The sequence below is a fragment of the Notolepis coatsorum genome (genome assembly GCF_963971535.1).
Source record: "Notolepis coatsorum genome assembly, chromosome: 14".
Taxonomy (NCBI): Eukaryota; Metazoa; Chordata; class Actinopteri; order Aulopiformes; family Paralepididae; genus Notolepis; species Notolepis coatsorum.
The window spans coordinates 89355542-89380751 of NC_140178.1; the positions used below are offsets into that span (position 1 = coordinate 89355542).

Sequence of the window (25210 nt, forward strand, 5' to 3'; positions counted from 1 at the left end):
GCCTTCATTTGACACACAACATTGACAGGCTTAACTGACTCAACAAACTGAGACAAATGGACCCCACAGGGGTGACAGTGGGTCAGGAGTAGAGCGGTCGTCTGGTAATAGCAAAGGTTCCCGGTTCGATTCCCAGGCAACGCGTCGAAGTGTCTTTGAGCAAGACACTTAAGTTAACCCCTAACTGCTTCCGATGAGCAGGTTGGCAACTTGCATGGATGTCTGTGTGTGAATGTGAGGAACAAAATTGTAAAGCGCTTTGGATAAAAGCACTATATAAATTAATGCACCATTTACCACATTGATACATGTCAGGCCAGACCCCCCCCCCCCCCCCCCCCCCATTTGCCTCAGGGACATTGCCTCAGACACCCCATATCTCAGAAGATTTAGTTATTCCGTAGCTGTCTGTGGGCAGATAACTGATCAGAATAGTCGGTCATACTTCCTCATTGGGCTAACTACTAGTCAATTAAATAATAATAGTGAAATATTAAAATAATATACACAATTTTTCTGAGGACCCACTGGAACCCTCTGAGAATCATTGGTGTAGGAGACAAGGTGTGTTAAAACTTAAGTGCAGCAGTTGTGGCTGAGGCAGTGAAGAAGGTGGAGGACAGGGAGCCAGGTCAGGTTAGTCTGGAAGAGGAGAACAAGAGATGTGTATCTGATTGGGGAAAAGACAGTTATTGGCATTTATTTATAGTTGAAATATCTGAAAGTGAAGGACTTTTCTGCATCATAACTGGCAGAACCGCCATCTCAGGTCCCTGTTAAGTTGGCGGCGGTAATGCAACATTTATGGACGCCAACCGACGTTAAACTAAACAAAGACTAAGACCTCCAGCACCGTAGGGGGCGCTGCAGTTATAATGTGCCGTCAACACAAATTCACGATGGCCGACAGCAAGTGAGAGAAAACAAAACTAACATGCTAATAATACGTTTAGTTTGATATTTCTTGACATTCTTTATCTATGAAGGCCCTGCTAATTCGCATTAGCCAACAGCGTTAGCTAACTGCGGTAACGACGCTAGCAGGCGAACCATCACTTTTGTGTTTTCGACCGACCGGGACGTGTACTACTGCTACAACATTGTTTGTTTACCTCGTCTTGAAAACCTCAACCTCTTGTAGTAAACACGTTGTTTTAGAATCTGGACAATCGAGCTACCTAGAAGCTGTTTTTTTTTTATTGTGTTTCGGGTGGGGTCCTGGCAACCTTGCAGCACCTTGCCATTCACACCAACGTTATATTTAGGTTAGTGATCGATCTGAGAGAAGACACCAAGTGATTTGTGGAGAGTGGGACTGTGTCTTTATTTATGCAGACAAGGCAAAGAAAACATGGATCCGAAGCGCGCTCATACTCATAGCAAGACACACAGCCGCAGTCAATTTCAATCAATCCTCTGGGGCAGAGCAGCGGGCTCGGGGCCGGTGTCGAGCCAAAATCCTACTCTGGGCAGGGACGCCGCACCGGGAGGAGGCAGCAAGGTGAACACTTTTGCCAACGATGGCAGCTTCATGGAGATGTTCAAGAAGAAGATGGAGACCGAGGAGAAGCAGAAAATGGAGCTGCAACAAGCGAGCGGAGGAGACGCGAGTGCTGCAGTGGAGGGACAGTCGACAGTGGAAAAGAAGCCGCCTGCCCTGACGAGCTTTGTAAGGGGTTTGGAAGTTGTGAGATGAGTTCAGATAGCTGTAGTCCCTCAGTGTGTACAACCACAGTGCCCCCACTGCTCAATGTAACACTTCAAATTACAGAGTCGTACAACTTGATCAAAGCTAGCAGAGTGCTTCTGCGTCAGCCGCGATAGTACAGGAACTAGTCACGTGGATTATATTATTTTGAGATGTGCTCCTCCATTGTCGCCACAAAAACCCAGCTGGCTATGCTGTGTCAGCAACAAAAACAAAGTGTAGGCCAGAGGAGGTCAGGGTTGCTTTCTCTCTGATGGCTCGCCGGTGGTGCGGCAAGGAGCCTGAGGGTAGATGTGTCTGCTCTTGTAGTCTCTCCATCATTGGCAGTCTGCACCTGCAAAGGGCTCCTATAACGGTGTCAGTCTTCTATCCCCTAACCCAGGTGGGGAAGCGCAGAGGCGGCGTGTTCTAATATTGTTCTATTATAGTCAGAAAACATTATCTATGGGTTTCACATTTAGTATATTATGATTGAACAACCTCATTTTCATCTTAAAAATAAGGGACATGATGTGTCTCGGGGGGCCATAAAATCAAATTACAATGGGATTATATGGTTATGAATGCATATAATGTTAGTTAGGATGTAGTATTAACTATATCAAGTGATACTCCTTTCTTTTTAGTGGTCAGGACTGAGTTAGACCCCGGGTCAACATTGACCCGCTAACGGGCAGTGGTGCCAATTCCTAACACAACATGAGGGTTAAGTTAACCCCTAACTGCTTCCGATGAGCAGGTTGGCACCTTGCATGGACGTCTGTGTGTGAATGTGAGGAACAAAATTGTAAAGCGCTTTGGATAAAAGCACTATATAAATTAATGCACCATTTACCACATTGATACATGTCAGGCCAGACCCCCCCCCCCCAATTTGCCTCAGGGACATTGCCTCAGGCACCCCCAATCTCAGAAGATTTAGTTATTCCGTAGCTCCGTCTGTGGGCAGATAACTTGTGATCATTATAGTCATTGTCATACTTCCTCATTGGGCTAACTACTAGTAAATTAAATAATAATAGTGAAATATTAAAATAATATACACCATTTTTCTGAGGACCCACTGGAACCCTCTGAGAATCATTGGTGTAGGAGACTAGGTGTGTTAAGTGGCTGAGACAGTGAAGAAGGTGGAGGACAGGGAGCCAGGTCGGGTTAAACAGTCTGGAAGAGGAGAACAAGAAGAGATGTGTATCTGGTTGGGGAAAAGACAGTTATTGGCATTTATTTATAGTGTTCGCAGCTCAGAAATATCTGAAAGTGAAGGACTTTTCTGCATAACAACTGGCAGAACCGCCATCTCAGGTCCCTGTTGAAAGTTGGCGGCGGTAATGCAACATTTATGGACGCCAACCGCCGTTAAACTAAACAAAGAAGAATAAGACCTCCAGCACCGTAGGGGGCGCTGCACTGGGCTGCAGTTATAATGTGACGTCAACAAAAATTCACGATGGCCGACAGCAAGTGAGAGAAAATAAAACTCGAGGAAAAAAGACAATAACATGCTAAATAACCTGCCGCCGATGCAACCCTTCGGATATTGTCATACGCTATGACATGGATTAATTATTATATTCACCCATACGTTTAGTTTGCTATTTATTGACATTCTTTATCTATGAAGGCCCTGCTAATTCGCATTAGCCAACAGCGTTAGCTAACTGCGGTAACGACGCTAGCAGGCGAACCATCACTTTAGTGTTTTCGACCGACCGGGACGTGTACTACTGCTACAACATTGTGATATCTTTTTTTTTACCTCGTCTTGAAACCCTCAACCTCTTGTAGTAAACACGTTGTTTTAGAATCTGGACAATCGAGCTACCTAGAAGCTGTTTTTTTATTGTGTTTCGGGTGGGGTCCTGGCAACCTTGCAGCACCTTGCCGTTCACACCAACGTTATATTTAGGTTAGTGGTCGATCTGAGAGAAGACACCAAGTGATTTGTGGAGAGTGGGACTGTGTCTTTATTTATGCAGACAAGGCAAAGAAAACATGGATCCGAAGCGCGCTCATAGCAAGACACACAGCCGCATCTCGAACCCGTTCGAGGGCAGGGACGCCGCGAGCGCCAGCAGCATTCTTCGTGAATCTTCTTCTTCTTCAACGGCTTTAATGGCGGGTCGCGACCACAAAAGGCGCATACCGCCACCTACCTACTGTCCTCCTCCTCCTCTTATTCATCAATCCACCAGCAGCCAGTCCAGCCCCCCACCACCGGCCAGAACCGCACCGGGAGGAGGCAGCAAGGTGAACACTTTCGCCAACGATGGCAGCTTCATGGAGATGTTCAAGAAGAAGATGGAGACCGAGGAGAAGCGGAAAAGGGAGCTGCAACAAGCGAGCGGAGGAGACGCAAGTGCTGCAGAGGAGGGACAGTCGACAGTGGAAAAGAAGCCGCCTGCCCTGACAAGCTTTGTAAGGGGTTTGGAAGTTGTGAGATGAGTTCAGATAGCTGTAGTCCCTCAGTGTGTACAACCACAGTGCCCCCACTGCTCAATGTAACACTTCAAATTACAGAGTCGTACAATTTGATCAAAGCTAGCAGAGTGCTTCTGCGTCAGCCGTGATAGTACAGGAACTAGTCACGTGGATTATATTATTTTGAGATGTGCTCCTCCATTGTCACCACAAAAACCCAGCTGGCTATGCTGTGTCTGCAACAAAAACAAAGTGTAGGCCAGAGGAGGTCAGGGTTGCTTTCTCTCTGATGGCTCGCCGGTGGTGCGGCAAGGAGCCTGAGCGTAGACGTGTCTGCTCTCTCTTGTAGTCTCTCCATCATTGGCAGTCTGCACCTGCAAAGGGCTCCTATAACGGTGTCAGTCTTCTATCCCCTAACCCAGGTGGGGAAGCGCAGAGGCGGAGTGTTCCTAAAGACCGGCATGGTTGCGAAGAAACATAAAGAGGATGAGGTTGGTTTTCTTTTGTGACACTGCATGGGTTTAAAGGAACACAGCGACATTATGGGAATGCGCTTTACAGTCTTCTCTCCAGAGTCAGACGAGAGGATAAATACAAATGTCCTCTCCTTGCATTCGGTACTAGAAAGCTATCCGGCTGCAAGCCAGCCTAGCTTGCAGCCGGATAGCTTTCTACCAAACGCAAAGGAGAGAACATTTCTATTTATCTTCTTGTCTGACTCTGGAGAGAAGACTGTAAAGCGCATTTCCCATAATGTTGGCACATTCCTTTTTTAAGGATGTTCTGTTGATGTTATCTGACACACTCACCCCCCCCCCCCCCCCCCCCCCCCCTCCATCAGGTTGAACCAGGCAAGAGTGATGCCTGGTCATCATACATGGCAGAGGTGAAAAAGTACAAAGCCCACCAGTGTGGGGATGACGACAAAACCCGGCCTCTGGTCAAGTAGAGCCGGGAGGACGACCCGGGATGCGAGAAATCAACTGGGAGTCTCTGGAAGGCCTCCTCAGAAGAACACACCTTTTTGATACTGCCAGACTCTGTTACCCATCACAATTTAAATCTCTCAAACTGTACAATATGCCTGATGTTTTTTTTCTTCTCCTGTTCATTTGTTTGCAGCCTCCCCCCTCCCTTTTGTATCGTTTTGTAATGATCTTGTCCGCTTCTCTGCTATATGGGACTGTTGGGGTCGGATGTGTCAACAAGGCTTTTTAGGATACTGGCATAGATTCTTGTTGATTATTATTATTATTCACATTCTCATAGCTGTAGCTGTGGGTTTGAGTTATGACACCTTGGTAATTGTTTGTTTAATAAGGGCAGTATATGATGTCAACCGACTCCAAGTTCAGATTAAAAACGCACTGCCTATTGGACTTGCAGTCTAGTGCCTGAGTTATGCTGGCTTGTTCACCCTGACTCTGCCCCATATAGCCTCTGTTCTTTCAACCTGGAGTCTAGAGGAAACGCAGGGCTTTCTACCGGACGTGTTGATTCATTCACCTCTAGACTGCCTTGGAAGAGCAACTTTGAGGTCTAAATTGTGAGGCTCCCAATCTTTTTATTTTCTTGTTATCATTACCTTGTTTATTATGACCTATGTCACCTGTTGAATAAAGTCTTTTGAAGAACTCATCCATTGGTCGTAACCCATTAGGGATGCACCGATATGAACATTTTGGTCAATAACTGATATTAACATTTCTGTTAAGGCTGATAACCAATATTACAGATATGATCTGTATAAATGGAACACATTTTGTACATACTGAAGCAATGCTACCTCACAATCCTGCATTGTCACGTACAAGTAATGTTGCCCAAACATACTGGCCAAAAATAGAAAAACACAACGGCAACTAGACAGAAATAATCAATAATTTATTCACATCGATCCACTTTTGCTCATAAGACTGATATGGATATGAGAAAAAAATCACCAATACTAATGGTCACCGATATATCGTGCATCTCTATTTACCATTGTTGCATTTGAAATCCCAATTTCTCTATTGATGAATAGATTGAAGTTGCACCGATATACGGACACTAATCCTAACCATGTTTACCATTATTGCTATGGTTCTGTAGTACTTAACCATATGACCACTAAAATGACCTTCATTGGCCTTTCTCTACAGTACCTGTTGTATGATCTAGCACTGATGGGTGTACAGTACCTGCATGTTCTTTAACTTGACAATTTCTTAGGTAAATAATGTGCATTGCTATTATAGCACTCAGTGAAGTAGCAATGTTGTAACTAACAAAACAAATCATAAATAACTTAATATTGAAAAGGGGTTTAGGGCAGCTGTAGAGGGGTAGGACAAATATTTAATAAGGATTTCTTAAGCCCAGAGTCTATCAAATGACTCGTAAAATATATTTCCCTGCCACTCTTCTACAGCTGCCCTCAACCCCTTTTCAATATTAAGTTATTTATGATTTGTTTGTGTTACTTAGAACATTGCTGATGCAAAGCCAATGGGGTCACGCACACTCCTGTCTCTACAAGCTGACTGAGACTCACTGAAATGTCATCAATGCACACAAAGTCAATTTCAGCGACCCTATTCGGAGCTAATATGAGGAACCTCAGAGCATTCAGTGGAAAGCTATCCGGCTGCAAGCTAGCCTAGCTTAGCACAAATGAATGGAAGCGCATACGGACCAGCTAATCTAGCTGTTGGCCAAAAACACCTAGCCTGGTGGTCTGTATCCACTTCCATTAATTTGTGCTAAACTAGGCTAGATTGCAGACGGATAGCTTAATACTTTCCTACTACTTAATTTCCCATAATGTTTGTATGTTCCTTTAAGGTCATGTGGCATAGGTAGGGCATTCTTAAAATGGGTGGCATTCCCCTTTAAGAACAATGGTCCTCATTCTCGAATGGACATAAAACTTACCAGGGAATTCCTTCGTAACTCGATTTATGTACTTATTCGGCATTCTCGAACAGCTTCGTATTGTAAATTCTTTGTAGGATTTACGTACTCGAAAAGGCAGTCGTAAGTCGGACAGACTGGTCTCTGCTCGTGGTTTCAACAGATTTCTCCGGGACAAGTCACTGGGGATTGCCGATACTACAGACATCCGTTGAATTAAAAATATTATAATGATAATACAACAATATTTGTATAATTAATAATTACGTTCTGCATTTATAGTCCTGACTCAATGAGGCATTGTGAGCATTAGACACACTGCAAACTAAATAAATAAGAACTAAACCGATCGCCACGGATATAGCTACTGCATAGTGAAATATACTGTATTAATATTCCATTTATTTATTACATTACTTGCCACTCTAAGAGCCAGTGTAGAAGCGGCTTGATATGCTACATTTGCACTCTAGTTGGATGCCAAACTTACTTTCGTTGTATTGTACTTGTGCTGTATGATTACAATTAGGGATGTCCGATATTATCGGCCGATATCGGCAGTAAAATGTGATATCGGAAAATATCGGTATCGGTTTAAATACAAAAAAAACAATAACAATATTTGTTATATATATATCCAGTGAAATTATTAGTTACCTGAAATTATTCCGTTTTTTGGACGGGGAAACCCTGCATATATCGGTTGATATCGGTATCGGAAATTAAGAGTTGGACAATATCGGAATATCGGTAAAAAAGGCAATATCGAGCATCCCTAATTACAATACATTTTAATCTCATTCAACGCGCTTGGCAAGGCCGTGGTCAAAACCTTGCAGGCCTAGCTTATCTCAAACAAGCCTAATGAGTGACGTCAGTTCATTCAGCGGAGCACAGCTCCAAAGGTTTTTGCCTATACGAAGACTTCTGGAATTCGGAGGAGGATTTCTGTAAATATGTTGGTACGAAATGTTTACCAAGATATTTACCAAGGCACTTACGAACACGTTTGAGAATGAGGACCAATGATTATTAAGACCATCCTTGTCTGTGAAGCTTTGTGTTTGTTGCCTAATATTGTGTAATTAATCAAAACAGAGGAGTTAGTGGTAGAAAGCAAGACAAGAAGCAAATACACAAGTGCTGGAATTCTGTTACAAAGAAATATGTCAGAATTTCCCATCTTTTATTTCTCGTTTCAACACCAACAGAGACAAAGATATAGTTGTATTCTAAGAGATAAAACCAATATACAAATTAAGAAAAAGTATAAAACAAGAATAAAAGGAATACGGGCTAATGAACATTCATCTAAACTCATGAAGGTTCTGCAGTGTTTCAACCAATATTTACAATATTATATTTCTCCAGTATAATATACTCCGCTTGTCATTACAATACAACTTAGATCACACAGTATCAAAAATTATCCTTTTAAGAGCATTGAGCTTAGTTTGTCTTGTTACTTGCAGGGGCAAAGTACAAATAAGGCATTGAATTCCACTTGTGTGTTCAGTATCACCGAGCCCAAAGTACATACTGCATTGTCAAGCTCCGTTTCTGATGGGGGTGATGGTGCCACTTGAATTACAGGGCGAAAGGTGAGAAGAGTGAGAGTGATACATGAAACTCCTAGTGCATGTGCGCGCTTGTGTGATGAGACACTATAATCGTGTCTCATAAACAATGATTGTGGCCATTCCAATACAGGCCACAAGACTCCAGTCAGTCACTTTGGCCTAGTGGTTTTGGGTAGTTATGAAGGAGAGTGAATGTGTATTATTTATGGGAACTTTAGTCGGTAGGTAAACAGAAAGAAAGTAACAACAGCGTTCAGCTGCAGCGTTGTATTGTGAACTTTAGTCAGTAGGTAAACAGAATGCACATCAAGAGGACCAGGTCTTGGGTCACCTGGGGGAGATGAATCACACAGTCAGCATATCATCATCAGCCTTTTCTTCCCCCTCAAATGTATATACTCTCTTTGCAGACTCCTTTTGTACACATAAACAGTACTGTATATTTGTAGATCTGGTATGTCATAAATGTCTAGATGCAACAGTACTGTCTACCTGTATGTCATGTATGTCATATGATGAATTGAAAATGGGGGACCCTGATGTAAACAAGACGAAAGTCTTTCTCTGGTCTGCATCCCCTTAACAATTGTGTGTATTGAGCTGTACTGTATTGTACCCATTCTGCAATCTGTTAATACAATTTTCAATCAATCAATCAAAGCCTCCCAAAGCTTAATATCAACCTGACGCCCTCTACTGGTCACAGCTTGAACTGCACATTGGGCTGATCTGGTTGACGTGGTCCCTTCATGAATGAATGAAAACTTTATTTAACAGATTGCAGAATGGGTACAATACAGTACGGCTCAATACACACAATTGTTAAAGGGATGCAGACCAGAGAAAGACGTTTGTCTTGTTTACATCAGGGTCCCCCATTTTCAATTCATAGTGAGTAGTATGTGTAAGTTCAGTATGTGACGAGTCTACAGTCGTACCACATAGTTAATGCCTCTGTCCGAAGGCTCATCACACTGCTGCTATTTAGTAGCCGTTTCTACATAACAACTTCAAGATACTCTTCTAACAACTGAATAACTATAATAATATAAACTCATTTCCAAACACGTTTTACTTGTACTGCAGACATTGCCGTTGCATTGCACACCAAGATAAATACGTTTGGGTACTTTTCGACTGCCTACTTCTCAGTAGGTCGTATGAGTACAGCTCCGTCGTACCACTCCCTTCCTGAAATGACCTTTGAACCCATGTACAAATGCCTTTATCCATTTTACATCTCCATGTTCCAATTCCAAACCAGCCTTGTTTGTACTGTAACCTTCTCGACCCGCCATGTTTGTAGTCCGCCCCGCGTAGCTTCCCTCACCCGACGCCACATCAAAGAACGCCGGTAAAAGCAGGCCTGATCTGTGGCATACATAATGCCCCAATTACGGGATTATAATCCCTGTCCGCTACGCTCTGCAGAGCAGCGTGGTAATCTGTAATCTGCGTGGGCGCTGTCCTCTCGCCCACGCACCAGAATCTCTATCCCACAGCTGTTCCCTCAATACTAAGCCAACAACAACACTTACAGTTGTTGTTGTTGGACCTGTACAACCACACTCCTTCATATTATGAATACATACATAAAACATCAAAAGCACATGTAATAATTAATCATAACATCTCTTCAAATATACAGTTTTCCCAATAGGCTAGCTTTAAATGAGCTTTAAGGTCACATAAGAAAAGAAAAGGTAATAAAAACATATATTAAAATAATGTCCAGCAATTCAAGGGCCCTATAGTGTGGCTTGTCTGCAAGTCACTTTCTAATGTGAATCTTTAGTCAGTGTGTCTTGCGGGGCAGGGGTAGAGTCTCCCCCCCCCCTCTATAGGGAGGTGTAGTCTGACGTCACTTTGGACCGCACGGTCGGTCCACCCGTTTAGGGATGTATCATTGGGAAAATGGATTATCGGCTATTGTAACAATTCTACCTCATGAACATTGGCAAGCTTTCCATTTTTGCACAAAATGAGTTCCCTTCTACCACTAACATTATTGTTTAAGCATTTTTGGTTGAAATAAAGGTAGTTATAAGGTTTTTAATTTGTTGTTAAAAAATAACTACACTTACCAGTACAGGCAGCCTGTCGTTTGGTGCTGTCGCCTAATACACGTCACAGCCAGCTGATACCACGCTAGCTAACTAACGTTAACATTACCCAGCTAAACCACTACACCTCCCTATTTGGCAACATTTCAGTAACAGGCAGAGATGCCAGAGAGGGGAGGGGAATGGAGAGAGAGAGGGGGACGGGACGAGAGTTAACAGTCATTTGGGGGGGGGGGGGGGGGGGGAAACATAAAGCTGCATTAACTAAAATGTCCGTTACCAGTATTTGAAATGTGGTCCATGTAGACTCAACCCAACACACAATTATGTGGAATATGCACAAAATGTAATGATAGTCTACAAAGGACTCAACCAACTAAACCCCTCCTCCCTCTTCAGACGCCCTCCCCTCGTCATGGCAACTCAACCCCTCCTCCCTCTTCAGACCCCCCCCCCCCCATCATGGCAACTCAACCCCTCCTCCCTCTTCAGACCCCCCCCCCCCCCCCATCATGGCAACTCAACCCCTCCTCCCTCTTCAGACCCCCCCCCCCCCCCCATCATGGCAACTCAACCCCTCCTCCCTCTTCAGACCCCCCCCCCCCCCCCATCATGGCAACTCAACCCCCCCTCCCTCTTCAGACCCCCCCCCCCTCATCATGGCAACTCAACCCCTCCTCCCTCTTCAGACCCCCCCCCCTCATCATGGCGACTCAACCCCTCCTCCCTCTTCAGACGCCCTCCCCTCGCCGTGGCGACTAAACCCCTCCTTCCTCTTCAGACCCCCCCCTCATCGTCATGGCAACTAAACCCCCCCATGGCTCCTCCCTCCCACGCTCTGTTCACCAGCAGAGGGTCTCAGAACTCTTGGCCACATCACATATCTGACATCAATCTGATCTCTTTAATTGGCGTCTAAACATGGGAGAACAACTCCTAGAATAGAAGTCTCCGTGTTTTAGGAAGCAACTAGAACGATAAGATCTGTGTCACCAAGCTGAGGGGAAAAAAGAAAAGAGAGAACTAAATCCAGTTTGAAGCTGGCAGTGTAAACCCTGTGTGTGTGTGTGTGTGTGTGTGTGTGTGTGTGTGTGTGTGTGTGTGTGTGTGTGTGTGTGAGAGTGCGTGTCTGTGTGCGCTTGTGTGTCTGTGTGTGTGTGCGCGTGCGTGTGTGTGTGCACGTGCGTGTGTGTGTGCGCTTGTGTGTCTGTGTGTGTGTGCGCGTGCGTGTGTGTGTGTGTGTGTGTGTGTGTGCACACAGTAATGTGTCTCAGAACTCGTCGTCGGAGCTGAGCAGCAGGGTCTTCTCGTTGTCCGCCCGGGCGCTGAGGCTGCTGTGGCTGCGGGAGAGGGCGGGGCCTCCACACCGATCCAGGGTGGACTGCTGAGTGTACTGCTGGTAGGCTGGAGAGAAGTTATGGATGGCGTCCTGGACCATGTCCCCCGGGTTCATGGTCTCCTTCAGGCTGCTGGAGATGCTCTTCATCGGAGCACAGCGACCTGGGGGGAGAGAGAGAGGGGGGGGGGAGAGAGAGAGAGGGGGGGAGGGAGAGAGAGAGAGGGGGGGAGGGAGAGAGAGAGGGGGGGAGAGAGAGAGAGAGAGAGAGAGAGAGAGAGAGAGAGAGAGAGGGGGGGCGAGAGAGAGAGAGGTGTTAGTGGTTAAACACAGAGTTGGATGTAGGGCAAGAGAGAGAGAGAGAGGGGTGTTAGTGGTTAAAAGAGAGAGAGAGAGAAAGAGAGGGGGGGGGGTGTTAGTGGTTAAAAGAAAGAGAGAGAGAGAGAGAGAGAGAGAGAGAGAGAGGGGTGTTAGTGGTTAAAAGAGAGAGAGAGAGAGGGGTGTTAGTGGTTAAAAGAGAGAGAGAGAGAGAGAGAGAGAGAGAGAGAGAGAGAGAGAAACCAAAATGGAGTACACAGAAACTGAACTCTACATCCATGAACCTCAAGTCAAATGAAACGGCAAACAAGTAATAATACAAATGTGTACAATACCAATGCATCTAAAACAACAACCAACATTATACAGAAGACTGATGTGGAACTGAAAATCTGACCAAAACAGTTCGAAATCAGAACGACAAAAGGGACAACGTTCGATAAAAGAAAAGGAAGCGAACAAAAAGCACAGACGTGACGCAGGCGACAGACAACAGACCTACCGTACTGTCCATAGATAGGAAAGGAGCCTTTAGTGCAGCAGAGAGAGAGAGATGAGAAGAGGGGAGGAAGAGGAAGAGAACAGAGATAAAAGAAAGATTTAAAAAAGGAAGGAAGAGAAACGGAATGAAAGATACAGTTACCGTATCGACGGCTCTCTAGAGATAGATGGATAGAACAGCAACAGATGAAGGTAAGGACAGGTATAGAGGAGAGCGATCAGTCCTGAAAGAACAGGAACAATCACTAATGATCCTCAACCCTGTGTATGTTTTTATAATGTAGTGTTTAGAGCAGTGGTCACCTACCCGTCGATCGCGATCGACTGGTCGATCTTTGAGACTTTCCCTGTAGATCTTTCCCTGGATTTTTTTTTAAAATAATATATATATATTTTTGTATCTTTCCCTGATAGTCCACATTACAGTTCTACTTTTGTTTTGATGTGAAAAGTGATGCTGCATAAGATGACTGCACTTAGCACTGACTGAGAAAGTACATATTACAGTTCTACTTTGACGTTTTAATGTTGGACCAAAGCATTGCATGTAATTAGAATACAGGCAAATAATAAAATAAAAGTCATTTAGTTTAAAGTACAATCTTGGCTGTCTTTTTCTCTCAACGCTTCAATAGGTAGTTATTGCCTTCACCAAAAAAAAAAAAGTGATCTTGGGCTTAAAAAGGTTGGTGACCACTGGTTTAGAGCTAAACACATGATGAACAGACCATGATGACCAGGGTTGGGTACCGAACTATGTACTTTTTAAAGGTACTGACCGAATTACATCGGTACTACAGAGTACCGATTCACACTTGATCAACCGGCACCAAATTTGGGTCCCTTTACATGTAATATGCTAGACAAGAGGGAGCCTTTTCCATATATATATATTACTGTCCCTTCTCTTTGGTCTTTGGAAAGACCAGACGAGGTGAGAGTTTGATCATATTTACTGAAGATGGTCAGATAATGTTGATATTTAAACATTTAAAAATATAATACATGATAATGCAATTTATTTTGTGTGGAGTGTTACAACAATAAATAACTAAATGTACTAAATAAATAACAATGTTGAAATTGAGAAGTTTGGACAAATCTTTTACAACTGAAATAAAAAACGTTTTGTTATTACAGAGAGTTAAGTATAAAAAAAAGGCACCGCTGGGTACCGATACCGAACTCCAGGAACTGGCACTGGTACCGGTTCGAATGTGAACGGTACCCAACCCTAATGATGCCACTGCAGCAGAGAGCTGGTTCCTCAAACCAGGATTGATTGATTGATTGATTGATTGAAAACTTTATTAACAGATTGCAGAATGGGTACAATACAGTACAGCTCAATACACACAATTGTTAAGGGGATGCAGACCAGAGAAAGACTTTCGTCTTGTTTACATCAGGGTCCCCCATTTTCAATTCATCAGGACATATATGACATACATGACATACAGATAGTCAGTACAGATAGTGTCAGGATCAGATCGCCTGCTTCTTTTTTAAATAAATAATCAAACGCCAGAAACTAATCTGTGAGCGGTGGTGGCACAGAGAGAACAAGAGTGTGAGGAGCAATACATTATTCTTGTGGTTGCTAAGCAATACAACGCTTGACCAGAGGATGACATCATCACGTGGTGCGACAGGGTTGAAGTGGAGAACTCTACATCCATGAACCTCAAGTCAAATGAAACGGCAAACAAGTAATAATACAAATGTGTACAATACCAATGCATCTACTTGGAACGCCGCCCAAAACACGCCGCCTCGAAAACGGGAGGTGCGTTGCTCGGAGGAGACGTGCTTGGTGGGACCAATCCGTTGAAAAGGCCTTAACCCTTTCACTACCACACTACAGACGGTTAACCTTTCACTACCACACTACAGAAGGACACAAGCGCATTGACAGAAGTGTCCCATGTGATCCCACCCTTGTGCATTTCCTTTCTGTTTTCATGAAAGTCCACTTCCTTTCGTGTATTCCTTTTTCCTTCATTGAGACGGTAGGAAGGACTGAACGCTGCTGAAAGCTAGACAGCAGGGGGGGACACAGGACAGATCCCAGGCCAGCAGGGGACACACAGGACAGATCCCAGGCCAGCAGGGGACACACAGGACAGCTCCCGGGCCAGCAGGGGACACACAGGACAGATCCCAGGCCAGCAGTGGACACACAGGACAGATCCCAGGCCAGCAGGGGACACACAGGAGAGATCCCAGGCCAGCAGGGGACACACAGGAGAGATCCCAGGCCAGCAGGGGTACATGTGGTTAAAGAGGACTTGTTCTTTGTGCATTTCTTCATGTTCTTTCTTCCACATTACACTCATACAGGCTGCTTTTGTATATAAGAATTTGTTCTTAATTGCTTGCCTGGATAAATAAAGGTTAAATAAAATAAATAAATATTGACTTTTAGGTTGTAATTCTACAAAATCCCTAAGATGTGGCAAGTAGTTTTTTCTCGTTTTATGAGTTTTGAGCTCATAAGTGACCGTTCATAAGGTTTTCCTTCAACCATCAACCAGTGTAATTCAATGATGTCATAGGCTTGCATTGTTCTTTTTTTTTATCTACTTTTTCTCCCCATTTTTCAATTTTTTCTCCCGTCGACAATTTCGTATTGTCCAATTCTACCCTCGCCTGTCTCGAACGTTGTTAGGCCATGCCTCCCACAAGCCGGCTCCAATGTGGACGAAGCCTTGCATCACGTGTCCCCTCCGGTACTTGAGGAGGCAGCCGTCGCATCTTTTCACCTGCACAGCGCGATCTCTCAGTGGCGAGGGTCTGCGTGGGAGGGACACGCCGCCCTCGTCGCTTCCTGATTCTACTGCGCAGGCGCACCAACCGACCTGTAGGAGTCGCTGTCCACAACATCCAATCCCCACCCACCAGCTTCCCACCCCCTAATACTGCCAATTGTATTAGTATGAACGACCAGCCAAGCTGGTAGCAACGCCGAGAGCTGGGCTCGAACCCAGCATATCCTGCGTTGGTGGGGAGCGCCTTGCCCACTGCGCCACCTAGCCGCCCGGCTTGCATTGTTCTTAAAACAATTGTCACATTTTAGGAAAACGATATGGTAGAATTACAACCACACACATTTAGGTGGAATACCCCTTTAACCCTTTCACTACCACACTACAGACGCTTAAACTTTCACTACCACACTACAGAAGGTTAACATTTCACTACCACACTACAGAAGGTTAACCCTTTCACTACCACACTACAGACGGTTAACCTTTCACCACCAAACTACAGATGGTCCTCTCACCATAGGAGTCCAGCCTCTTGTCCATGTAGACCTTGTATGTGAAGGCGTGACGCAGAGCCACCGCGGCAAAGAACATCTCAATGCAGATGATGAAGTTCTGGTAACCGGCGGCAACTGTTCCCTCACCCACCTTCACCTCCGCCGAGCTGATCTGAGGGATGGCGCCACACTTCTCCAGGATGGCCAGCAACATTCCTATAGGGAGGGGGAGAGAGAGAGAGAGAGAGAGAGAGAGAGAGAGAGAGAGAGAGAGAGAGAGAGAGATTGAAAACGAATGACAAAGATTGAGAAAGAATAAGAGAAAGAAATTTGCCACTATTTCAAACAAAAAAAGAAACATAATTTGTCTTGTTTTTAAGCACTCTTGAAAACATGTGTGAGTGCGTATGTCTGACTGTGTGCGTCTTACGCAAGGTGGAAGGTTATTAGATTAGATTACAATTTATTGTAATTATACAGCACAAGTACAGTACAACTAAAAGAAGTTTGGCATCCAACTAGAGTGCAAATGTAACAGTAAAGTGCAACAGCAATATACAATGTACAGGTGATTAAACTGGTTTGTAATATGATTTGTAATATTAATACATACATGAATACAGGTATAAAGACACTATGGTAGTAGTCGTACTGGCTGGCAGTGTAACTAGTAAGAGTAGGTAAGGGATACAGTATGTACAGATACAGATATATTATCTACAGCTTTGTAAAGAGGATTATAATTAGGGATGGCACAGATCCGATACTCAGTATCGGTATTAGGGGTGGGAATCAACAGTTTCATCACGATACGATATAGATTCTTTGGACAACGATACGATATTTGCCAATATCACAAAGTCTGCCACGATACGATACTGAAAGATATCACTGGTTTTCATATGGTTATAACAACATGTATGTAATGTAAATATCTATATAGATATTAGTTTAATGGACCCTCTGTGTGTGTTAAACTCTAAAACTGTAGAGACAGACATTTTCTCTCTTTATGCAGGGCCGGTGGGATAGATAAGGCGAGCCAGGCTGCTAGTCTTTGTAGTCTTATTAACTTATTAAATTTGAACTAAATAAAAAGCAGCAGCATTATTGCATAACTTAGTCATGTATGCTATGTATTTCTTCTTTAGGGGAGTAGCACATATGTTTCACAGTTTTAGCATGATGTTTTATAGATGGCTAGGTTAAACACAAGTTTTCGTTTTTAAGAGCAGGGGGGGGGGGGGGGGGGGGCAGTTATCGGATGGGTATTGGCAGATACTCAAGGGTGTGATATCGGTATCGGACATGAAAAAGTGGTATCGTGCCATCCCTAATTATAATGCAGGTATGTACAGACAGACGCGGTTCCCTCACCCTGCCAGAAGGAGAGGAAGATGACGGACTTGACCATAAAGAACTTGAGCATAGGGCTGTAGGGGACCAGCAGCTCTCGCGTGGCGAAGTAGAAGAGGAAGAGGGCGTAGAGAGACAGGCTGACGGAGATGTTGTAGATGATGGTGACATACAGGTACCCACTGGCCACGCTGCACAAACACACAGGAGACAACAGGAGCTTAGTCTCGCCGCCATCTTTGTTTTCATAGATCGCTGTGAACGGATTTCAATGAGCTGATGACTTCCGAATTCTGTGTGTTTCAAAACAGGAAAATGACTGTCAAGTCAACTTTATTTATAAAGCACGTTTAAAAACAACAGTTGACCAAAGTCAGGCCTTAAAACTAATAACACAATAAAATACAGTAGAGCAGAGATATGAGGATGAGTACATAGAAGAGACATATACGGGGCATTCTACCGAATTAGTTCAAAGTGCTGTCCCACAACAAGAAAAACTATTTAACAAAACAATTAAGTATTCAGACATAGATATTTACTAAGAATATGTTATGATCTATTTAAACCCAAGGCATTAAATTATATTGTGATGAGCTAAATATATACAAAATCATCATTTATAGGGTACTTTCTATTGGGAAGTAGCTTTCCCAAACCCTGACATTGTATGTACATGTATGTAAATAACACTATTTTTTTTTTTAGATTTAGTTCAATGGTGTAATTTCAAAGATCTTCATGATTAAGTTTAAACAGAAGTTGAACGATTTAGATTTATTGTGGGTTAAATCTTTTAATTAAAAAACTATACTAAGTTCAAGTTTCTTTAATAGTTGTCATACAGAAGTACAGAATACTTTTATACAAAATGCTTCTTACTGTTACGCTCCAGAGACTGTGCAAGACAAGATAAGTATGAAATAAAATAACATAGTATAGCATGTAAATTAGAAGTAAAAAAAAACGAGGTCACAGTGTTCAGTATAGAATAGAATGTACAATGTTCGATGCAGAATAGACGTAACTGAGTTACCATATAATATACAATACTATGCAGTGTACTAATATACAATACTATATAGTGCAAGGCAGAAGTGGGATGAGGTGCAATTTAGGTACAATTTACAGTAGGTGTACGAGTTTGTAGTGCAAATCCTTTATCAATAAATATAAAGTGTGTTTGTGTGATCTAAAGTGTGGAGAGTGGGTGCTGCAGTGTGTTGTTTGTTTAAGTGAGTGTGTGCGTGTGGGTGTGTGTGCTGTGTGCATTTGATGGTTGTTGCATAGTGTTTATTGTTCGTTTAGCAGCCTGATGGCCTGGGGATAGAAGCTTCTTCTGAGTCTTTCTGTGCTCGCCTTAAGACTCCGGTATCGCTTGCCTGACCGCAGCAGTTCAAAGAGGCAGTTGTTCGGGTGGCTCGAGACCTTAATAATTCTCTTAGCCTTCCCCCTGCACCGCTTGTTGTAAATGTTCTGGAGGGTGGGAAGCCCCCCTCCAATTGTGCGTTCGGCTGAACGTGTCACTCTTTGTAGTCTGCTACGGTCTTGTGCAGTGCTATTCCCAAACCAGGAGGTGATGTTGCCAGTCAGGATGCTCTCTATTGTACATGAGTAGAAGTTCCTAAGGATCTTCTGACTGACTTGGAACTTCCTTAGGCGCCTGAGGAAGTAGAGGCGTTGTCGTGCCTTCTTCACAACACTGTCAATGTGTGTGGTCCATGTCAAGTCCTCGGATATGTGGGCTCCGAGGTACTTGAAACTGTTCACTCTCTCAACCGGTGCCCCGTCGATGCTGAGGGGGCTGTAGTCCTTGACCCCCGACCTCCTGAAGTCCACAATCATCTCTTTTGTTTTGCTGACGTTCAGGGAGAGGCAGTTCTCCTGACACCACTGTGACAGATTCTCTACCTCTTCCAGGTAGGCCCTCTCGTCATTGGCAGAGATCAGGCCCACCACTACTGTGTCATCAGCAAATTTGATGATTGTGTTGTTGTTCCGCTGTGCCACGCAGTCATGTGTGTACAGGGAGTAGAGGAGGGGGCTCAGAACACAGCCCTGGGGGGCCCCTATGTTGAGCGTGATGGATGAGGAGGTGCAGTTGCCTGCTCTTACCACCTGGGGTCTGCCCGTCAGGAAGTCCAAGACCCACTGGCAGAGGTCATAGTTCAAGCCCAGGTCCCTGAGCTTGGCTATGAGTTTGGAGGGGACTATGGTATTGAATGCTGAGCTGTAGTCGATGAACAGCATTCTCACATAGTTCCCCTGCCTCTTGTCCAGGTGTGATGCTGCTGTGTGCAGCACATGGGCTATGGCGTCCTCCGTGGACCTGTTGGGGCGATATGCAAATTGCAGGGGGTCCAGGTTGATGGGGAGGGAGGAACAGATGTAGCCCTTCACTAGCTTCTCAAAGCACTTCATGGCTATGGAGGTGAGGGCTACAGGGCGGTAGTCGTTGAGGCAAGCGGGCGTAGATTTTTTGGGTACAGGGATGATGGTGGACTTCTTCAGACAGGTGGGGATGACAGCCTGTTCCAAGGACAGGTTGAAGATGTCAGTGAATACCGGAGCCAGTTGGTCGGCACAGACTTTTAGGACGCGGCCGGGGATGCCGTCCGGTCCTGCTGCCTTCCTGATATTCACTTTTTTAAAGATCCGTCTCACCTCATGCTCTGTTACCCTGAACACTGAGTCTCCATCAGCAGACCCCCCCCCCCCATTGCCGTGGTTTGTAGGCTGGTGTTGTAATTCACAGCCTCAAACCTCGCATAGAAGGAATTGAGATCATTTGCTAAGGAGATGTCACTGTTCAGTTTGAGGGAGGTGCCTTTGTAATCTGTCATTGTTCTGAGGCCCTGCCACATACCTCTAGAGTCAGCCTGTTCAAACTGAAGTTCAACTTTATCCCTGTAACGCCGTTTTGCCTCTATTACTGCTCTCCTGACGTTGTATCTTGCCGTCTTGTGTTCTTCCATGTTGCCTGTCACCAGCCCGGTGTTGTAGGCTGATGTGCGCACTTTCAGAGCCTCACGGACGGATTTATCTACCCAGGGCTTTTGATTTGGGTAGATTCTAATTGTGGTAGAGGGGATTGTTTCTTCTAACAGAGTACAGACAAAGTCAAGCACCGTTTCAGTGTATTCGTTAATATTGGCTGTGTTATCACGGAATACCCTCCAGTCTGTGCATTCAAGCGCAGCTTGGAGTGTCTCCTCTGACGTCACAGTCCAACGCTTAACCTCTCACGACACCACCGGCGTTCGCTTGAGACTTTGTTTATACTTTGGCAAAAGAAAAATGGCGGCGTGATCGGACTTACCGAATGGGCTAAGAGCCTGTGACTTGTACCCATTCTTAAATTGCGAGTATACATGGTCTAATATGTTCTCGCCTCTGGTGGGACAGGTCACATGCTGATAGAAATTCGGCAACACCTTTTTAAGACGTGCGCTGTTGAAATCGCCCAGAACCAAAATGGCAGCGTCAACGCTAGCTATCTGTTGTTTATTTACCTTGTTGTGTAGTTTTGAAAGTGCGGCCCCAGTGTTCGCGTGTGGTGGGATGTACACTCCGATGAGGATGATGGACGTTAACTCTCTCGGGAGGAAGAAGGGTCGACATTTGACCGTGATAAACTCCAGGTCTGGGGAGCAGTGGTTTGACAATTCCTTTGCGTTGCCTATATCGCACCACTCCTTGTTTATCATGAAGGCAATGCCGCCTCCTTTCGTCTTTAGTGACTCTGCCGTCCGGTCCTTGCGGAGGACAAAGAAGTGGTCTGCTGGTTCTATTGCATGATTCGGGACATCTGGAGACAGCCAAGTTTCTGTGAAACAGAGGACATTACAGTCCCGAATGTCCCTCTGGAATTGGATCCGTGCTCTGATGTCGTCCAGTTTATTTCCTATCGATTGCACATTGGCCAACAATATGCTGGGCAATGTGGTTCTGTGTCGTTTGGACCTCAGTCTGTTCCGGACCCCGGCTCTCTTTCCACGTCGTCGCGGCTTCTCCTGGCCTTGGCCACGGCCACAACAAAGGATCTCGGCGGGCCACTGCTGCTGTTCAGCAATCCGATCCAGAGAGCAATCCAATCGGTAAGTTTTCCTTAATCCAATGTCAATGATTGACTGACGGTCATACACATGTAATGCACCAACAGTTGGTGCAAATAAAACTCTTAATACTATAAAAATTAACAAAAGAAAGCACAGTCTCGACGGAGCGATCAGAAAGGCAGCCGTTCGGTGCAGCGGCATTTCCATATCATCATACTGGCAACCGCATCTCGCTCTGCCCTATTGAGATAACTCTTATCTCCTAGCACTTAATGTGCTCACGAAACAAACAAATGCACTCACATGCACGTGACCAGACCGCCCACGCCCCTGCGTCCCCCAATATGACGCCAGACATGGTCACACTCCACCTTCCTCTTTTTGTTTCCAACACAGAAGTAGCAGTGCACTCCGTGAACTAGTTGTTATGAAACGCAGGGAGAAATTACACAATGTTGGGTATTCGCCAGAAGTTCACCAGCCCCTGGAATCTTCTCGGCACATCCTAAACAGCGCAACGGGCCTGTCCTGGGTTTTCCTCGTCTCGTGACAGCGGACCGAGGGACGTCACGCGATGGTTAGCAGTCGAGCTAAGTCATGCACAGGTAAGGCCTGCGCTATCAGGCATTGATACTAGCATGAGTAATACTGCTCGTTGTCCCGTGAGACAACCGAGTGATGTATTGGCGCAAGGGGCAGGATATTTGGGAAAACATGGTCGTCATGACTCTTTTTTGGGTGTTTTTCCAAATATCCTAGAGCACGCGGCTAATGCTAATGCTACGATGCTGGGACGCCGTTCCTTTGTTCCCCGCCGAGGGCTGTCTTTACTAAAAGGTCTTCCCTCCTCTTAACCATTCATGCTGACGGTCAATCGGTGTCTAATGTTGGGGGTTTAACGGGGGCTTGTTTACCATTTACATGGGTGGATGGGCTGAGGCTCAGGGCAGGTGCTCTTTTTGTGAATCTATTAATTGAAAATGGGGGTCCTTGGTGTGGACAGGACTGGTGTTTTTCTCTGGTCTGCATCCCCTTAACAATTATGTGTATGGACTAGCCCATTCTGCAATATGTTAATAGAGTTTTTGTTCATTTATCCCTTCATGGGTGCACACCACAGTGGAGGTTGTTGCATGCCTACTAGTGAGGCAGTGCTTCACTAGTAGTAGACTTTGGTCTGCAGCCACCACTGGTGTTCCGTGCTTAGTGAAGCTGGTGGCATCAGTCCTTTGCCTCTGACATGGTGGAACGGTGTCCCGCCTGGCCGACGCCATGAGGCGAGTCGGCCCGGCAGGTGGCTGGTGGGCTGATAAAGCCTATACCGCCGCGGTATAGAATTAGCAGCGACTGGCAACATTGTTCAATTAGCTGTTTTTTCTGTCAAAAATGGTGTCGGGTTTTGAGGTTATTCAGCTTTTGACCTAGCCGCAAGCTATAACCGCAGGGAGGGCTAGGATGCTGTCAACGCTTGTTCACAGACATCTTTGGTTGGAACAGTCTCCCCTTGAGGAGGAGAGAAGGCTTTCCCTCCTCAGGGCTGCCCTCTCCGCAGAGGGACTTTTGGTCTTTCCGCAGGAGCGCGGACGGTATTTGACCTAGGCCCCACACCGCCTCATACCGCACAGCCAGCGGTGAGGGCACGGCCTCGCCAGCGGCTGTGGCGAGGCCCCCGACCAGCGGCCATGTTTCCCCCGTCTGAGGTACCCTGGGCACAAAGACAACAGGTGATCACAAGGCCGACAGCCTTGGCGGCCGAGGGATCGGCTACATTAGATGAGCACGCCCTAAAAAACCGTCGCCGTCTAGCTGTGTCTAGCACGCTCTCCGGTCACTCCCTCCCCCAACACCAGCGGGATACGGGCTCTGATTTGTTCCCTTTGGCTGCGGGCCGCGTGCCTTCAGTGAAGCGCAAGCGGTCCCACGTTTCGCTTCTCATGGGGACAGGGGCTGACACCCAGTTGCTAGCTAGGCCTGGGTCTGTCTGTGAGAATGCTGTGCTGTCAAGCGGCTCCCACGCCACACGTTCTGCGTCTGTGTTTGGTGAGACTGGTGTTGTGTCTGTCGACGGAAAAGGTTGTCAGCGGGGGAACTCAAGGCCCAGGAGGTCGCAGCGTGAGTTCCCCCAGCCCGCCCTCACCAGGCCGGGTATCACGTTAGTGCTCCCCCGACCAGAAGACCAGCGGTGGTCAGTCAGGCACACGTGGTTTGGGTGGTAGTAATATCACTGCAGGACTACGGTGTGTAGGAACCCACCCTATCGGGCAGTGTAGGGACCACACGCCTTGCATGTCCAGCTGCAGAGCAGGCTATCCTCAGCAGTCCATGCCGGGGAGATGTTCAGTGGGGGAGCTTATGTCACCAAGTGTGATGGCCGCTCTCCTCGTATCAGACCGGCCCTTTCTGTTGGGGTCCCCCCTTGGGTGCGATTGCCTCGTTGGTAGTGTCAGGGTGCGATATCTCGGCTCCGCGAGATGCCCTGCTGGCGCGGTTGGCAAGTCCAGGGTTGGCAACGCACAGCGGGTGGGACCGGGCCTCCTATCTACAGTTCCTGGCGGACCAGCGCCAGTTGGCGGTGGGTGCGCTTTGGGATTATCATCACATATGGCTACAGCAGTGCCATATGTCGAGGTGGATGGGGAGAACGCTGAGGCGGGGGCTTGTGTTGCAGTTTGCACAACCCCACCCTCCATTTTTGGGTTTGGTACAGACCCTTTTTGTCAGGGTCCGCAGCAGTGACAGCTCTGGCCGACGAGATCCAATCTCTGTTGGCGAAGCAGGCCGTCGTCGTGGTCCCATGAGAGGACGCGGTGAGCGGCGTTTCCTCCCGGTATTCTCTGGTGCCCGAGAAATCGGGGGGGGGGGGGGGGGGTGTCAGACCCATACTGGACCTGTCCCATGGAAGGTTCAGAATGTTGACCGTCTCCCACCTGTTAGGCACTGTCAGGTGGGGGACTGGTTCACCTCCATAGACCTGTAGGATGCGTATTCGCATCCCGATCTTCCATCCTAGGGCATACCTACGCTTCCTTTGCAGGGCTTAGCGTATGGGTACCAGAGGCTGCCGTTCCGCTACTCTCTGGCTCCCCCCATCTTCACCAAGTGAGTGGAGACCGTGCTGGGGCCTCTGCGTCGTCGGGGGTTACGAATCTTATTCTACCCTGGACGACGTTCTGGTCCTCGGCCGGTCAGGGAAGGTCGCCAGGTCTCACCAGCCTGGGTTTTGCTGTAGACTGGAAGTGGAGTACTCCTCTTCCCAGTCAACGGGTGGAGTACTTGGGCTTATTTCTAAGCTCAAGGTCTATATGGGCATCCCACTCGGAGCGGCGGCAAGTGGGTGGTTCTCGGCGCGCTCGGGAGGTTCCGTCCTAGGACGGTTACGGCGCTGTCCATGATGCGCCTGCTCGGTATGATGGCATCTGCTCACTCTGTGGTCCCTCTTGGCTTCCTCTTCATGAGGAGGATACAGAGGTGGTTTTTTTCCAGTATGGAAATGGTGGAAAGTGGAAGCGGCTGAAGGTTCCCATGTCAGTACTGGGGGACCTCGTCCTCTGGGGAGGGCCTGGTGCCCTCACCTGCGGGGTCCCCGTGGGCAGCAGGCTGTCACACGTCACAGTCTTCACCGACGCCTCCCTCTTGGGATGGGGGGGGGACGTGTCTGGCCAACGCAGTAGGGGGCAGCTGGCAAGACCATGCTGCCCGGTCTGCGCTACAT

General features: G+C 46.3%; 2 protein-coding genes across 3 annotated transcripts in view; one reads left to right on the forward strand and one right to left on the reverse strand.

The window, feature by feature from the left end:
* Window positions 1-903: 903 nt before the first annotated feature.
* Window positions 904-5767, forward strand: trir (telomerase RNA component interacting RNase). 2 transcript variants are annotated; one of them, XM_084328895.1, is made up of 3 exons: window positions 904-1669; window positions 4552-4620; window positions 4971-5767. In XM_084328895.1, the coding sequence occupies exons 1-3, from the start codon at window positions 1352-1354 to the stop codon at window positions 5076-5078; spliced, it is 495 nt and encodes a 164-aa protein (XP_084185021.1). In that variant the 5' UTR covers window positions 904-1351; the 3' UTR covers window positions 5079-5767. The 2 variants fall into 2 exon arrangements, with proteins under 2 accessions (XP_084185021.1, XP_084185020.1); XM_084328894.1 differs by lacking the exon at window positions 904-1669 and adding an exon at window positions 2662-4126.
* Window positions 5768-11937: 6170 nt separating this feature from the next.
* Window positions 11938-25210, reverse strand: part of LOC311240370 (transmembrane protein 184B-like) — a gene marked incomplete at its 3' end in the record, with an annotated part of 58588 nt that continues 45315 nt past the window's right edge. Inside the window, exons 7-9 of the mRNA XM_084328956.1 lie at window positions 17462-17631; window positions 16106-16300; window positions 11938-12167 (exon numbers count right to left, since the gene is read on the reverse strand). Coding sequence (XP_084185082.1) covers window positions 11938-12167; window positions 16106-16300; window positions 17462-17631 — 595 coding nt within the window. The remainder of the gene's footprint in view (window positions 12168-16105; window positions 16301-17461; window positions 17632-25210) is intronic.